Consider the following 16,185-nt stretch of genomic DNA (forward strand, 5'->3'; position numbering starts at 1 on the left):
GCTTGGCTCGCTGGAGATCATACAAATCTCAATGTAAACTACCTATGTTGTATATTATGCCCCTCCATTTACTTCCCCCCCCCCCCTCCCCCTCCAAATTTTTTTTTTTTTTTTTTAAAAAAACAACCGTGTATCATGTGGAACTCTCTTTTTTTTACGCGCTTGCATAAGAGATCCTTTGGGCCAGCCAGTCACGTTGCGTCTAATTAGATCGACTAAGCAGATTAGCTCTCGAGGTATATACTTGACGAATATAGATAAGTGAGAGAGAAACCAAAAACTCCCCTCCCTTTACACCCATGGACCGATTTACTCAGTTCCCCGCCGTCAATGACGATGGTGATGATGTTCACATCGTACCCTGGCAGGTGGATGCCCAACTCCCCTCGGACTTGTTTGCTTTGTCATGGGCAATCTTGTTACGTGCATTCACAACTGATGAGAACCCGGTCTTCTTATTGAATGGCGTGCCAGTCAAGGCAAATTTATCCACCCAAACAGTTCAACCGGCAGATCTGGCTGCCGTATCAGATCTCTCAGTCAAACACACTGCTGTAGTGTTGGGAGATTCTCTGTTCAGTGATGATGGACATCCTCCGGTCTTGCGGTGGACCCTAGACCCCGCGACTCAGTTGGGAGCCTTACGTGCGACCGGAGGCATGGACACGGCTTTCCTGTACCAGTTAGGCAACCAGCTGAAACAGATCGTGCAAGAGCAGGCTGCTCAGAAGAGTATACAAGTGACCCTCTCTGCCACCGAGATTCCTGATTTAGCCATTTCAAATGCCTCGCCCTCCACACTGCCAGGGCCTCAACTTCTACACGAGCTCGCCCTGCGCGGGCTCAATGATTTGAACCACGCCATTGAATTCCTCACTGCAGATGGAGACGTTCGTTGTTTATCGTACCGTGACTTGGACCGGTTTTCCTCGGAGCTAGCAAGTAAGATAATTCGTGCCTCAACGACCTCACAGGGCATACAGAAGGTTGTGCCAGTACTTTTGCCGCAGTCTGTGGAGTTGTACATTTCATGGCTGGCAATTCTCAAGGCTGGCGCAGCCTTCTGCCCCTTGAACACCGATGCACCAACAGATCGCATTGAGTTTATCCTACAAGATGTGGCTGCATCTGTAGTGGTCACAAATAATGCTCTTGCAACAAGGATACCGCCGAAAGAGCATATTGTTATTCTTACCGTGGACGATCTCCAAACCAACACCTATAGCCCAGAGTCATCCCCAGACACCACTCCCACTGATCTGGCATATGTCATGTACACATCTGGCTCCACGGGCCGCCCCAAGGGAGTCGGGGTGTCTCATCTTGCTGCCACTCAATCACTTCTTGCTCATGATGATTTGATACCCACTTTCAAGCGATTTTTGCAATTTGCATCTCCCACCTTCGACGTTTCCGTGTTTGAGGTCTTTTTCCCAATGATGCGAGGGTCAACCCTCATCGGTTCCGAGAGAGAGCACATGCTTCTTGATATTTCCCATGTGATGACTACGATGAGAGTTGATGCTGCTGAGTTGACTCCGACGGTGGCAGGAGAGTTGTTGCGCACACGAGCGGCAGCTCCATCCCTCCGGGTACTCCTCACAATTGGTGAGATGCTCACCAGACATGTGGTAGACGAGTTTGGCCAGTCCGAGGACAGAGACGGCATTCTCCATGGGATGTACGGGCCTACCGAAGCAGCAATCCATTGTACGGCTGCCACCCATTTCCAGGCCAATGATCGTGTCAATATGATTGGAAAGCCCTTTAAAACCGTTTCCGCGTACATTATGTCACTTCCATCCGACGATCCATCTTCCACAGAGCTTCACCCCCTTCCACTAGGCCAGATTGGAGAGCTTGTGGTGGGTGGTCCTCAATTGGCAGACGGGTATATCAATCGGCCCGAAGAAAACGCCAAGGCTTTCATAGACAGTCCGGTATATGGCCGACTTTATCGCACAGGAGACAAAGCCCGCATACTCCCCACTGGAGAGATTGAGTGTTTTGGCCGAATTTCCAGCGGCCAGGTGAAGCTGCGAGGCCAACGCATAGAGCTTGGCGAGATCGAACATGTCATCACCAGAGCCTCCGGTGTCCGCAGTGCTGTAACAATAGTCGTCGACGGGAACTTGGTTGCATTTGTTCTGGTTACCGACAAGGGAACGACAAACAGCAGTCTCCGAGGTGTTTGTCGTCAGCTCTTGCCTCGGTTCATGATTCCTGGAGAATTCGTTCTTGTCGACCAATTCCCCCAACTTCCCTCGGGCAAGATCGATCGTAAAACTCTAGAAGCTGATTTCATCCGTCACCGAAGTACCGCTCGGTCTTTTGATGACCAACCCTGCCGAGACGAGAAAGAAGAGTCTATCGTATCAAGCGTGGCTGATGTGCTAGGCCGACGACTCTCGTCAACAGAGAGCCTGGCAGCAGCAGGCCTTGATTCGCTAGCAGCAATCCGTCTCGCGTCCCATCTCTTGGATGCAGGGATTCGCTTAGGTGTGGCTACCCTACTGGAGGCTGACTCAGTGGGCGGGATCTGGCAGCTTGCCACCACCCTTGAAGCGGCGAGCCCAACTGAGGATACGCAAGCAGCACTGCACACTATCCTACAGCTTGTCTCAGATGCAGGTGCAGCAAGGGTTGACTCGCTGGGGTTGGGCGAGCAGATTTCGGACATCGTACCGTGTAGCCATATCCAACAGGCTATGATCTTAGAGACTGTTCGAGACAACAAGGCATACTGCAACTGGATTGAGCTGGAGTTTGAGCCCTCGGTCAGTTTATCCTCGGTGAAAAATGCATTTGATCAACTGGTGGCTCACAACGAGATCCTGCGGTCTGGATTTGTGGAAATCGGCCTCAAAGACCACTCATATGGTCGCTTCACCTGGAATACCATTGCCGAGTATATTTCCGTGCAACAGGAACTTGACCACGATTTGGGATTGAGTATGGGTCACGATCTCTTGAACCCCTTTCGAGTGCAGATCAAGGAAGGGAAGGATCATCTCCGCGTGCTGGTGCATATCCACCATGCACTCTACGATGGATGGTCTTGGCAACTCATGTTGAAAGATCTCAGAAGTATCTTGTCCGGAGAGAAGTTCAGTTCTAAGGCTCCATATAATGTCGTCGCAAACCTTTTCATTGAGCACAAACTGGACAAATCGGCAACAGAGTCCTCAGCCTACTGGCGCAATCAACTGCAAGGTGTTTATCCTGCAAATTTCCCTACTTTCCATGGAAATGCTGATATTATACATGCTACTGAAAAGGCTACTCGAGTGCTGGACATATCGGTATCAAAAATGAACGAAGTTTCCCAGAACCTTCGTGTAAGCCGGCAGACCATTTTCCAAGCTGCATTTTGTTATATTCTCTCTTCCTACCTTGGAACCGGCGATGTCACCTTTGGAACTGTCTTTTCAGGCCGGACTCTACCTTTGAAGGGCATTGAGACTGTTATCGGGCCCTGTATCAGAACCTTGCCTACACGCATGAACCTCGATAAAATGCAAGACGTGACCGATCTCCTCCTCGCCATTCAGAATATGAATCGCAAATCGCTCGAGTATGGCAGTCTTCCTCTTCAGGATATCAAGAGGGCTTCTGGTATTGAATTGGATCGCAGTCTCTTTGACACGGCACTCGTGTGGCAGGAAAGCATTTGGTCAGATGAGGACCAGGGCTCGGTGTTCCGGGAAGTTGGAGCAGGGGAGTTTCTAGAATTTGCACTTTTGCTGGAGTTTGAGCCGCGAGAAGAAAACATCTTTGCCCGAGCGACTTACCAAAAGTCGGTGCTACCATTCGAGCAGGCTATGATACTCCTCGAGCAGATCGATTCCGTAGCTTCAATCTTGATCGACAATATTGAGCTTCCGATCCAGGAGATCCGATGTTCTCTTCCCTCGTCAATGTTGTCTATTCAAAATGCGACATCATGCGAGCAAGTCGATCTGCCAAGCTTGGCATCTAGCGTTGAGAGGATTGCCTTTACACACCCAGATCGGGTCGCAGTTGAGCTGATGCTCTGGAAGCCAAAAACTACTACTCCACTGGTCGAAAGAATGACCTACGGTCAATTAAACTCCCGAGCAAATGGCCTTGCACACCTTTTGCTTCATGTTGGAGCGACGAAAGCCGACCTAATAGCCATTCATCTGACAACGTCCCTTGAGTTTTACGTTGCTGTGCTTGGAGTTGTCAAGGCCGGTGCTGGTCTCCTTCTACTTCCACAGGCATCTCCACAGATAATTCACTCTATTCTCTCCACAGCGAAATCCAAGTTCTGCATCGTCGATCCTTTGACGGAAAAGAATCATCTCTTAGATTCTTCAAATTCCATTCAGTTGATTTACCTCTCTTATTCACTGGATATTTATCACGATTTCAATATTCCCTATACCAATAAAGGGTCTGATGCTGCATATGCTGAAGTGACGATAATTGAAAATGACTTGACCGAAAACATCCTCATCTCACGCCAAAACTTGCAGAGCAATATCAATGCTCTTTCAGACTTGTATCCAACGCCAGCCGGGTCGAAAATGCTATCATATCTCCAAGGATCAGGTGGTAAGTTTCCTGTGCAGATTGAATTTCTAGATTATTTTCCTGACAAGAATACAGCATCAATTTGCCAGACATTCCTCGCTTGGCATACTGGTATGACGTTGTGTTCAGCTACAGACACAATTATGAAGACTCACATCGAGCAAGTCTGTCAAGATATGAACATAACGCACCTTCACTTGCCGCCCATGCTGGCCTCCCGTATCGACCCGCAATCTGTCCCTAGTGTGCAATATCTCTTCTTTTCAGGCGAAGAACTGACTCCCAAGCTCCATCACAATTGGGCCGGCAAAGGCCTCTACCAAGCATACAGTAACAATGCACTTGCTCATGCATGTACTCTTTGTCACATGCAACCATCGACCTATGTTCGAAACATTGGTTCACCCCTGAATAACACATCTGCGATGATTATGACAGATGGAGATTCACTCAGTCTTCTTCCACGCGGCGCCATTGGAGAGTTATGCTTTGGCGGGGATCAAGTTGGGCGCTATCTACCTGACTCCAAGCCGGCAGTGACTGGGCGATTTGTTGACCATCCTGAATTTGGTCGGATCTACAGAACGGGTGACTTTGGAAGACAGCTTGCTGATGGTACACTCATTCTTTCCCGAAGTTCTGGCCTTGTACAGTCGTATCCTCTGTCAATTGATCTCGATGAAGTTGATCGTGCTCTTATGACTTTGGACAATATTCAAGAATCAGTAAGCATGATTTTGGATGAGCCAGCACTGAGTCAACAGCGATTGGCTGTATTTTGGGTTCCTTCAACGAAATACTCAGATCCTGTGCAAATCGAGGCAGCTACGAATGATCTTTTCAAAGAGCTTATCAAGAAACTCTCTTCTTCTAACCTTCCATCGCTTCTTGTTCTCGTGGACGCAATAGATCTCACTCTGGCTTTCAAGACTAATCACTTTATGTTGAGGCAACGGCTGGACCAGCTGACAGCTAAGGAACTTGCAATATTTTCGCCAAAGCTCAGTGCCGATGATACTGGTGACAGTTTTACCGAACTCGAGAAGACCATCTCTGACGCACTATCGGCAGTTACTGGCATCAAAAAAAGCAACATCCGCAAGTACACGTCTTTTTATAGACTAGGTCTAGACTCTCTTTCTGCCATTTCCTTCTCACGGAAGTTGCAGGAGTCCGGATGTGGAAGGCTTGCTGTGTCCACAATCCTACGCCATAGCTCTATTGCTCAACTTGCAGCTGTCATTCCTACCGCGACTAACGAGTATCAGCCCAAACAGGCTGTGGTGGCTGCGTCACCAACGGTGCTCGATGAAATTTTCACTCGTCAAGTAGAAGATGAGTTCAAAGATGCAGCCATCACGATTCGGAGCATTTATCCTTGCACTCCCCTCCAGGAGGCTATGCTTGCAGCTGAGTCTAGTGGTCATTTGGCTTATTTCAACCACCTCTTGCTTCTTGTGCACGCCGATTCGGAGGCCATGAGAACAGCATGGACTAATATAATGCAAAGGCAAAGTATACTTAGAACTTGTTTCACGCAGACTAATGATAAGCGGTTCGCATATGCTCAGGTTGTACTGGATACATTGGACTTGCCGTGGTCCCATATCGAGACTTCATCTTCTGCGCTAGACAATGTCATCAAGGAAAGCAAGTCCAAATTTGAGGGTCTTTCTCCTGTCAACGGCCAATTACCCTACTCGCTAACTTTGATAACCGACTCCACTGCACAGAAGACATATCTTCTACTGTCCATTCATCATGCATTGTATGACGGAGAAGGCATTGCCCAGCTATTGCATGAGATCCAACTGTTGCTTTCCAGTCAGGAATTGCCACCAAGCACCCCATTCCGCAGCTTCGTCGATTATATGACTTCTATTGATCATGGCTCGTCGGACGAATACTGGGATCAGTACTTGTCCGGTGTTTCACCAACCCTCCTTCCCACACCTGAGCCCACAGCAAATGCAGATGATGCATCACACCAGATCCATACATCCCTAAATGGCTCCTTTATATCGTTCAAACAACAATGCAGGGATCTCTCCGTAACCCCTTTGAACATTTTCCATGCTGCATGGGCCAGACTCCTTTCTTTATACACCGGTTCATCCGACGTCTGCTTCGGCAATGTCTTCAGCTGCCGAACCATTCCCTTGGATGGCGCAGGTCAGATAGTTGGGCCTTGCTTCAACACACTCCCAATTCGAGTCAAGTTCTCCTCGATTGCAACAAATAGCGACCTCATGAAATTGGCACAAAGGAGCAATAATGACATTTTGCCTCACCAACTCAGCCCTCTGCGGCGTATTCAACGGCATGTTATTGGCGATGGCTCTCGCCTCTTCGACACGCTGGTCATTTTCCAAAACAGAAATACAGATCTCGATCGAAATGTCTGGGAGCTTCTTCAAGATGAAGGAAACATGGGATTCCCTTTGATATGTGAGATCGTTCCCGATGAGTTTGCCGACAACATACAAATCTGCCTCCACTTCCAAGTATCTCAGATCTCACAAGCAATGGCTGAGAACATTGCGCGGGACTTTGTGGCCCTTGTTGGACACATCACTCAATACCCATCTGCTCAGGCATCCGATAAGCGGTTATTGGGAGCAGAAATTCCTCGAGTCTTTGAACAGAAGGTTTTCCAAGCGACAAACTCTGTCCAGTTTCTGACAAAATCTCGCCAAAAGCGCCCTTGGTCCTATGAAGGGGAGATTGTTCGTGAAATTCTTTGCAGGTTTTCTGATGTTGACCCGGGTAATGTATTCCAGGACACGACGATCTTCCAACTTGGCCTGGATAGTATCAATGCTGTTCAGGTATCGGCGAAGCTGCGAGGATTAGGGTATAAGATCTCATCTGGTGATATTCTCGAGGTATGTTATTCCTGGCGCTTAATTGCTGGTCACGAATTCTATTCTTTACATGCTTACTTATATCAGGCTGCTTCTATTGATCAAATTGCTTCTCTTCTCACTCCTAGCACAAATGTTGTTGAGCAAGCTGAGTTTGACTTTGAACTTTTCCAAACCCATCATTTACAATCTGTTTGCGAACAACTTGAGATTTCTTCGCAAATAGTGCAGTCTCTGCGCCCTTGCACACCAGTTCAAAATGGCATGCTGGCAATGTTCACACATTCTCATGGTGAAGTGTACTTCAATCGAATGGCGTTGAGGTTCTCGACATTTTTGGATAAGAACGTTTTGAAAGAAGCATGGTCTAAGGTCATGGCTCAGCATGAAATGCTTCGAACAGGCTTTGTTCAATTGCGCAATCAGCAATATCCCTTTGCTATGATAACTTACAATGAAAACAGCAAACTACCATGGTACGAGACCTCGACCTCCATGGCAAACACTTCTAGTGTTCAAGAAAAGCACGTTTTGGATAATCTTCATCAGCCTCCATGGAGGATTGAAGTCGAGGCAGGTGACAATACCACTATCATACATTTCTCTGCATTGCACGCTATTTATGATGCTCAGTCTCTGGCTACCGTATTTGCGGACGTCAGAGCAGCATATGAAGGAAAAGTTCTAGCTACACCAGCACCAGTCGCCGAAACTCTCGGCCCTATCCTTGTTGAAAGCAAGAACCAAAGCGAATCTGCACAATCTTTTTGGAAAGAACTGGCCCCAGAAGTGCAGTCCTCCAAATTCCCCGACTTAAATCCCATCCGCACAGACGAGCGAACATTACTCACCACCTCCATCTGCTGCGCACAGTCTCGCAAGGCTCTTGAAGATGCCTGTCGAGATATTGGTGTGACACTACAAGCAGCTGGACAAGCTGCATGGGCTCGCTTGCTCTCTGCATACACGGGCGAGCCCAATATCACATTTGGGACCGTGCTTTCGGGTAGGAACTTGTCTGCTGCTGCTCAACATGCGGTATTCCCGTGTTTGGTCACGGTGCCGACCCCCCTACATATCGATGGTTCCAACCAACAGCTTTTGGACCGTACGTTGAAGCGGAACGCTTTATTAGTGAAAAATCAGTTTGCGCCTCTATCGCATATCCAGCGCTGGCTGGGTAGCGATGAGCCACTATTCGACACGCTATTTGTATATCAGAAGTTTACCTCGCATGCTGTTGATACTGATGGGTGGGATGTTATGGGCGAGGAGACAAAGATTGATGTAGGTAGAATAAGCAGACAGGATGCTCTACGATTTTGCAGGACTTGACTAACATTCTATAGTATCCTGTCTCTATCGAGTTGATTCCACACTCGACAGATCTTCAGATTTCGCTAAGCTACCGGGCCGATCTTGTACCCACGGAGCAAGCAACGATCCTCTTGAGTCAGTATGACAAACTTTTGCAGGATACTGTTTTCCATCCAGATGCCAACTCCAACGATTACGGATCTGTGGGTAGCAGTCTGCTATCTATTACTCCTGCTAAAGAAGCGCCAATTCCTACCACGGTGTCTTTACTACATCAATTCGTCGAAGCAAATGCGCTCAAGATTCCCGAGAAGATTGCGTTCGAATTTGCCTTCGGTGACACTGCAGACTGCCTCCAGAAGAAGACTTGGTCCTACCGTGAGTTCAATGAATGCGGCAATCAAATTGCTCATTTTCTACAGGAAAAGGGAGCCGTTCCTGGTGGAATCGTGGGAATATGCTTTGACAAGTGCCCTGAAGCTTCCATGGCAATTCTGGGTATCATGAAAGCTGGATGTGCATATCTGGCTATTGACCCCGGTGCCCCTATCTCTCGCAAGCAATTCATGTTGGAGGACTCCGGTACCAAGATACTCCTTTGCAATCAATCACAGATAGAGGAGCTGGAGGGTCTTCCAGCTATTGACGTCCAGGCGCTTGATGAGTCAGGGCTGCTTGATGCGATCTCAAGAAGCGATGTCTCACTTTCACGTCCGATTAAGCCAGATGATACCTGTTATTGTCTGTACACTTCCGGCACAACCGGAACACCCAAGGGCTGTGAGATCACGCACGATAATGCTGTGCAAGCAATGCTGGCGTTCCAAAGATTGTTTGCAGGACACTGGGACGAAGAGTCTCGGTGGTTGCAATTTGCCTCCTTCCATTTTGACGTCAGTGTTTTGGAACAGTACTGGAGCTGGAGTGTTGGAATTTGCGTCACTTCCTGTCCGCGAGATCTGCTGTTTGAGGATCTGACTGGAACGATACAAAAGCTTCAAATTACGCATATTGATCTCACGCCCAGTTTGGCAAGACTAGTCCATCCCGATGAAGTCCCTTCCCTCTGTCGTGGAGTCTTCATCACAGGTGGAGAGGCGCTGAAACAAGAAATCCTTGATGCCTGGGGCAAGCATGGTGTTATCTACAATGGATACGGGCCTACTGAAGTTACTATCGGATGCACCATGCTCCCACGGATGTCTGCCAATGACAAAGCCTCAAATATCGGGCCGCAGTTCGATAATGTGGGGTCTTATGTCTTCAGCCCCGGCACCACAACACCAGTCATACGCGGCAGCATAGGCGAACTCTGCGTTTCAGGACCTCTCGTTGGAAAGGGCTATCTGAACAGACCGGAGCTTACCAAAGAACGATTCCAAGAGCTCCCAGAATTCGGCGATCGAATCTATCGCACAGGCGATCTTGTAAGGATTTTGCACGATGGAAGCTTCCAGTTCCTTGGTCGTATCGATGATCAGGTCAAGCTCCGCGGACAGCGACTTGAGATTGGTGAAATTAATGAGATTATCAAACAAGCCACACCTGAATTGAACGAAGTTGCTACCCTGGTCATCACGCACCCCACGCAATCCAAGGATCAACTTGTTTCCTTTTTCACGTCTGTCACTGCAGATAAGAAATCTCGTGCAGTTAATGTTGTAGTTCGATCTTCAGAAGATGATCGCGCCCTGCTGTCAAAGATCAAGGGCGCCTGCCTCACACATCTTCCTGGGTATATGGTACCTACACATATCATCCCGATGACCCGCTTCCCACTCTCTGCCAATAACAAGGCTGATATGAAAGTCTTGAAGAGTATTTATCAGGAGCTTTCTCTGGAGGATATTCAGAAATTGAGCTCGATGAGTGTTGGCCAGCCTACTGACAGTGTTCAGGAACAAAAGATCATATCTGTTCTGGCAAGGTTTATCGGTTCTTCTGAGGAGAAGATCTCGTCATGGTCCAGTATCTATGAGCTTGGTCTGGATTCTATATCTGTTATTGCTTTTTCGAGAAGTCTCCGGGAGGTCGGGTTTTCTCAGGCTCAGCCATCAATCATCATGAAGTGTAAGCCTGACCTTCCAGGTGTTGGCTGAGAGTATACTTGGCTAACAATTCATAGATCCTACAATTTCCGGGATGGTATCGGCTCTACGGGCGCCTAACCCGTTTTCTGTTTTCATGGAAACCATCCAACAAAATGCCAAGCAAGGCATCGAGGCTTTCGCTCACAAGAACTCCCCCGCCATTACCGAGCATATTGGAGGTGATATTGAAAAGATTGCGCCCTGCACTCCCCTCCAGGAGGGTATCATATACCACTACCTGTCTAGCAGCACGCCATTATATTGCTCATCTTTCACTTTCGAGCTCGACCCTTCCGTCAACCTTGAGAATTTGCGTGCAGCTTGGGATCAGGCTCAGAGAGATGTTCAAATGTTGCGCGCCAGGTTTTTCCCATCTCCCGACGGCTATGCTCAAGTTATCATGAAGAACGATGCCCTTGATTGGTTTTTTGATACGGTCGGTGCTAAAGAGGAGATTGACAACTTGCGCAAACAACGACATGACCACTGGTCCACTCAGCTCAACGATCTTTCGTCTAATCTTTGGGAAGTCGGGGTCATCTCTTCCCCCGAGACTTCGGTAATGTGTCTGAACATCTTTCATGCTCTCTATGACGGAAACAGCCTGGTTCTGCTGCTCGAATCGGTTGCCCGAAATTATCTCGGCCAGAACAAGAGCTTGCAGTCAATCCCAGATTTCCTTGATGTGTTGCACTTGGGTCCACTTTGCAAAGACCCTGCTGCAGAAACATTCTGGAAAGAGCATCTTGCCGGCTGCCGTGATTGGCCTTTCGCCGAGAATGGCCAAGTGGACAGCGCACCAATTCTGCTCAAAGTTCAAATGGATTTGACAGAGCAGGTCGATCATCTTCACCGGTCTCTCAATGTTACAGAGCAAGCTGTTTTCCATGCCTGTTGGCTTCTCACTCTCCAGCAGCAATACTCATTTGTGCCACCACTTGGCATCGTTGCCTCGGGCAGGACACTCGATGTACCAGGCATTGGTGATGTTATTGGACCGCTGTTTAACACGATCCCCAGCAACGTCCAGCTGCATGGGTTGGAGTCCTGGTCTGATGTCGCTCGGCGCTGCCATGACTACCACGTTTCCATGATTCCATTTCAATATACCGCATTGCGGGACATTGTGAAATGGCTCGGAAAGAACTCCGACGAGCGACTCTTCAACTCTTTGTTTGTCTTCCAGAGGGAAGATGATAATGACGGATTGTTCTCAAAAGATCTTTGGCGCACACTCAACTCAGAGGCCCTGCATGAGTACCCTCTAGCCTTTGAGATTGTGCGCAATGGCAAGAAGTCTTTGACAGCCACCATTGCGGCAAAGAGTCACGCAATATCGTCGGAGGATGCTCAGCAGATGTTATCTAACTTCGAGCAAATTCTTTCTGAGTTTGCGCAGGACCCCAACAGAGAGTTACCCAAGATGAAAGGAGTCTCTCTCACACAAGTTGTGACGAATGGTGAAGTGAATGGTCATTACAGGGCTCTGACAGTACCGGAACAAACCAATGATGAACATAACAATGGCTCTTTGTTTGAATGGACTTCCCAGGCTTGCAAAATCCGCGACGTGATCGAAACCCTTGCGGGAGTTGAACCGCAATCCATCAGCGAGAACACGACAATCTTTGAAGTTGGACTTGATAGCATTGATGCAATCAAAATCTCTTCGCGGTTGAGTAAAGCCGGCATCAAACTTCCCGTGAGCTCCATCATGCGTCATCGTACAGTGAAGGTCATGAGCGAGCAGCTATTGGTGACAAATGGCCATACCAAAGATGAGACATTGCCATTACTCAATCAGCTTGAGAGATCGTTGACCAAATTCGTCGGAGCTGAATGTCTTCTTCCCCCAAGCGCGACTCGAATCCTACCAGCTACACCCATCCAAGAAGCTATGGTAGCAGAAATGTCTGCCTCTATGTACAAGCATTATTACAACCACGAAATTCTCGAGCTTGAGCCAGATGTGGACATTGAAAAGATGGAGTGGGCATGGAAAGCTGTCGTTAGAGCCCACCCCGTCCTCCGTACTTCATTCGTTGAAGTCTGGGATCCGCAGATTCCTGTTTCATACGCTCAGGTAGTTCATGGCGAAGATAAAATTGACCTCCAGACTGTTTATCTGCACGGTGTCTCTGTGGAATCCATTATAGAGACTCAGCGTTCAAGAGCCTGCAATGAATTAATCAGCAGCCCTCTACTCTCTATTACCATTGCGGTGGACGGAGATAGGCGGTACCTTGTTTTGTCGATTGCGCATGCTCTCTATGATGGCTGGTCAATCAATCTGCTTCATGAAGATGTTGCCAAATCCTATGCTGGTACTGAGTGTTCCCGCCCACCCGTCGATGATATTCTCGAGCAGATTATCTCCTCATCTGGGGATGAAGCCCTCAGATTCTGGCGAGCAACTCTATCCAACTTCACCCCGGCGTCATTCTCGCCTACGGAGCACGCTGACAATGGCTCGGCTATCATTCACCGAGCAGAGCAATCATTATCCGTGCCACTATCCAAGGCCGAGGCATTCTGCAAACGTCATGGCATTACTCTTCAGGCGCTTCTTGTCAGTTGTTGGTCTCTTGTCCTTGCCACGCATGTCAAGAAGCTAGATGTGGCATTTGGGCTTGTCCTTTCTGGCCGGAATGTGGCTGACTCTGAGCATGTGATGTTCCCGACCATGAACACTGTCGCCATGAGAGTTATTCTTCATGGTACGCGTATAGAATTGGTGAAGTATGTGCAGGAGGCTCTCTTGGCAATGTCAGAGCATCAGCATTTCCCGCTTCGGCGCGTCAGACCAGATAGGGAGTCAAGGGCGTTGTTTGATACGCTTTTCGTGTATCAGAAAAGACCGATGGAAAATGTCCAAACTGGACAGGTTTTGTATAAATCTATTGGTGGAGCAGCTGATGTTGAATACCCTGTTTGCGTCGAAGTTGAAGGTGTCGGAGAGGATCTAGTTGGGCGGGTTGCGTGTCGTGGAAATGTTGTCGGGGATCAAGATACTCTTGCGCTGTTGGGGCAGATGAGCGGTATCCTTTCATCTGTCATTGATGGCCCATCTGAACAGACTGTCGAATTCACCAGCAAAGGAGTGAAGATATGTGGAAGAGCGGCTTTCCGGGATGATCTTAGACAAGAGATCGAGACTCATACAGTGCCCCGGACACTCAACCAGGTGGAATGGTCGCCGATTGAGTCAAGTATCCGCAAGGTTCTTTCCATTGCATCCGGGGTGCCTGAAGACTCCATTGACAAGAGCTCCACAGTTTTCGAGCTTGGCCTGGACAGCATCAGCGCCATCAAGGTGGCTGCACTCCTGAAGAAGCAGTCTGTCAAGCTCGCAGTTAGTGACATGCTTCGGGCTGGTACCATCGAAAACATGGCACAAGTAGCCGACGGCAACCAGACGGAGCTATCGGTCACGAATATATCGAGGGTTCTCCACGAGTCACTCGATAGTGTCGATGTGACAAGACTCCTACAGTCGCATGGTATTGATTCGCAACGGGTGCAGAAGGTGTTCCCCGCAACTGCGGGGCAGGTCTATTTCCTCTCAATGCACATTCTGAATCCCGAGGTATTCTATCCTGAGTTTTACTACATGGCATCACGACAATTGAGCCCTGAGGTACTCGATCGGGCCTGGGCTCGGATCACAGACCAAATCCCAATGCTCCGAACGGCATTTGTTCCCACTGCCAATTCTCGATTATTGCCCTATGTGCAGGTCGAGTTTGAGACTGTGCACATTCCTGTGATTTGGCATCCCAAGTTTGATCGGCATCTTGTTTCAAGAAGTCTCAAGCAAGAATTTGGGGCAGTGCCGGTCGCACTGCATGCCTGTCAAACGAACAAGGGAACGGCGCTTATTCTCCAAATCCACCATGCACTATATGACGCTGTCAGTCTACCCCGTATAATAGACAGACTTGTGACACATTGCAGCCAAGAGGAGATCGCCCAACTAAATACCGATCTTGGTCTCTCGCAGCTCGTGGCATTTCAGTATGTTCATTCGCCCGTGGATGTCCGGCGGCAATTCTGGCAAAAGTATCTAGGCCAAATCCCAACAGCGATAAAACGAGACGACTTTGGCTCTGTGCAGCATCATTATCGACCGGGCCTCGTTTCAAATATGGCTAGCATTGAAAAGGTTGCTAAGCGCCATGGTCTTAGCATTCAGACCGTCTTTTTGGCAGTCTATGCTCGCGTTCATCTGCAGGAATTCAGTGCAGCTGAAACTCCAGATGATGCAGGGTCTCACAGGCGGTTAATAGTTGGATTGTACCTTGCCAATCGATCTCATTCCATCGAGGGTTTAGCCGAATCTGTCATTCCCACGGTTAACATTGTTCCACTACGACTGGATGACAAACTCAGTGATTCCGACGACACCCTTCTTGACGCGGCCCGCAGAATTCAAACTGAAATCAATGAGATCAGCCGACCAGAATATTCGGGTGTTTCTCTTGTGGAAATTGCCGAATGGACGGGCGCCCGAATCGACACTTGCGTCAATTTCCTGCGACTCCCTGAGCAAGAATTGGAAGCACCCAGCAACGGCGATGGTGATCACGCAAAGTTCTCTCTCACATCAATTCAACGCGAGGAGTTTGAAGATCTTAGCGGCGCAGCCCCAGTTTCAGAAAAAGTCTCAATTGAGATTAATGGCAATGGTTTAACGCCACCGGGTGTAGCCGAGACGAGCCCGGGCCTCGAGCATCCAAGCGCCTCAACGACGGCTCCTCAACCCATCTTCCAGGTAAGTGAATGCACATCATTTCTGCATCTAACGGTGATCGAGCCTTATGCAATTACTTACATTTGAATAGCCTACGATCGACGTGGAAGCCGCCATCCGCAATGGTCGGTTGGATTTTGGGCTCTTTGCACCAGAATCCCGTCTTGACCGAAATACAGCGGAAAGTGTGATCGGCGCTATGCAACGGGAGATGTCTACATTAGTGACAGGCTTCGAATAGATGTAGAATATCTAATGATGCTAGGGATGGAAGAGAGGGGGAAGAGTAACCCGGGGTGATTCTATAGAGTACGGATGGAGTACGGAGTATATATAACCTGATTATTCTGGATCTCTTTTTTTTTGGTGTTATTGTTATTCTATTATTTTCTTATTGATTCTTTTTTGGCTCTCGCTATTTGGCTCGTCAGACTGCATATGAGGCGTCGGATGTGTATGATTTGCCTTTCCAATTGGATTTTGTATAGAACGCCATTTTGATTTGATGAGTGACGGCGGGACCCACGGACGGGACGGGCCCGGGGATCTTTTAGGATTAGGAACTGCAGGGTTTAGATACAATAAGATATATAGGAAGAGATATATA

General features: G+C 48.4%; 1 protein-coding gene across 1 annotated transcript; it reads left to right on the forward strand.

Moving 5' to 3' along the window:
• Window positions 1-299: 299 nt before the first annotated feature.
• On the forward strand, window positions 300-15,819 carry sidC (nonribosomal siderophore peptide synthase SidC; the record flags this gene model as incomplete). Its single annotated transcript, XM_057252239.1, has 5 exons — window positions 300-7,442; window positions 7,509-8,708; window positions 8,771-10,808; window positions 10,864-15,599; window positions 15,670-15,819. 5 exons carry the CDS (start codon window positions 300-302, stop codon window positions 15,817-15,819), a joined length of 15,267 nt encoding a protein of 5,088 aa, XP_057111564.1.
• Window positions 15,820-16,185: the final 366 nt, after the last annotated feature.

The sequence above is a fragment of the Penicillium vulpinum genome, assembly GCF_028829585.1.
Source record: "Penicillium vulpinum strain IBT 29486 chromosome Unknown utg000002l_segment0_segment0, whole genome shotgun sequence".
NCBI lineage: Eukaryota > Fungi > Ascomycota > Eurotiomycetes > Eurotiales > Aspergillaceae > Penicillium > Penicillium vulpinum.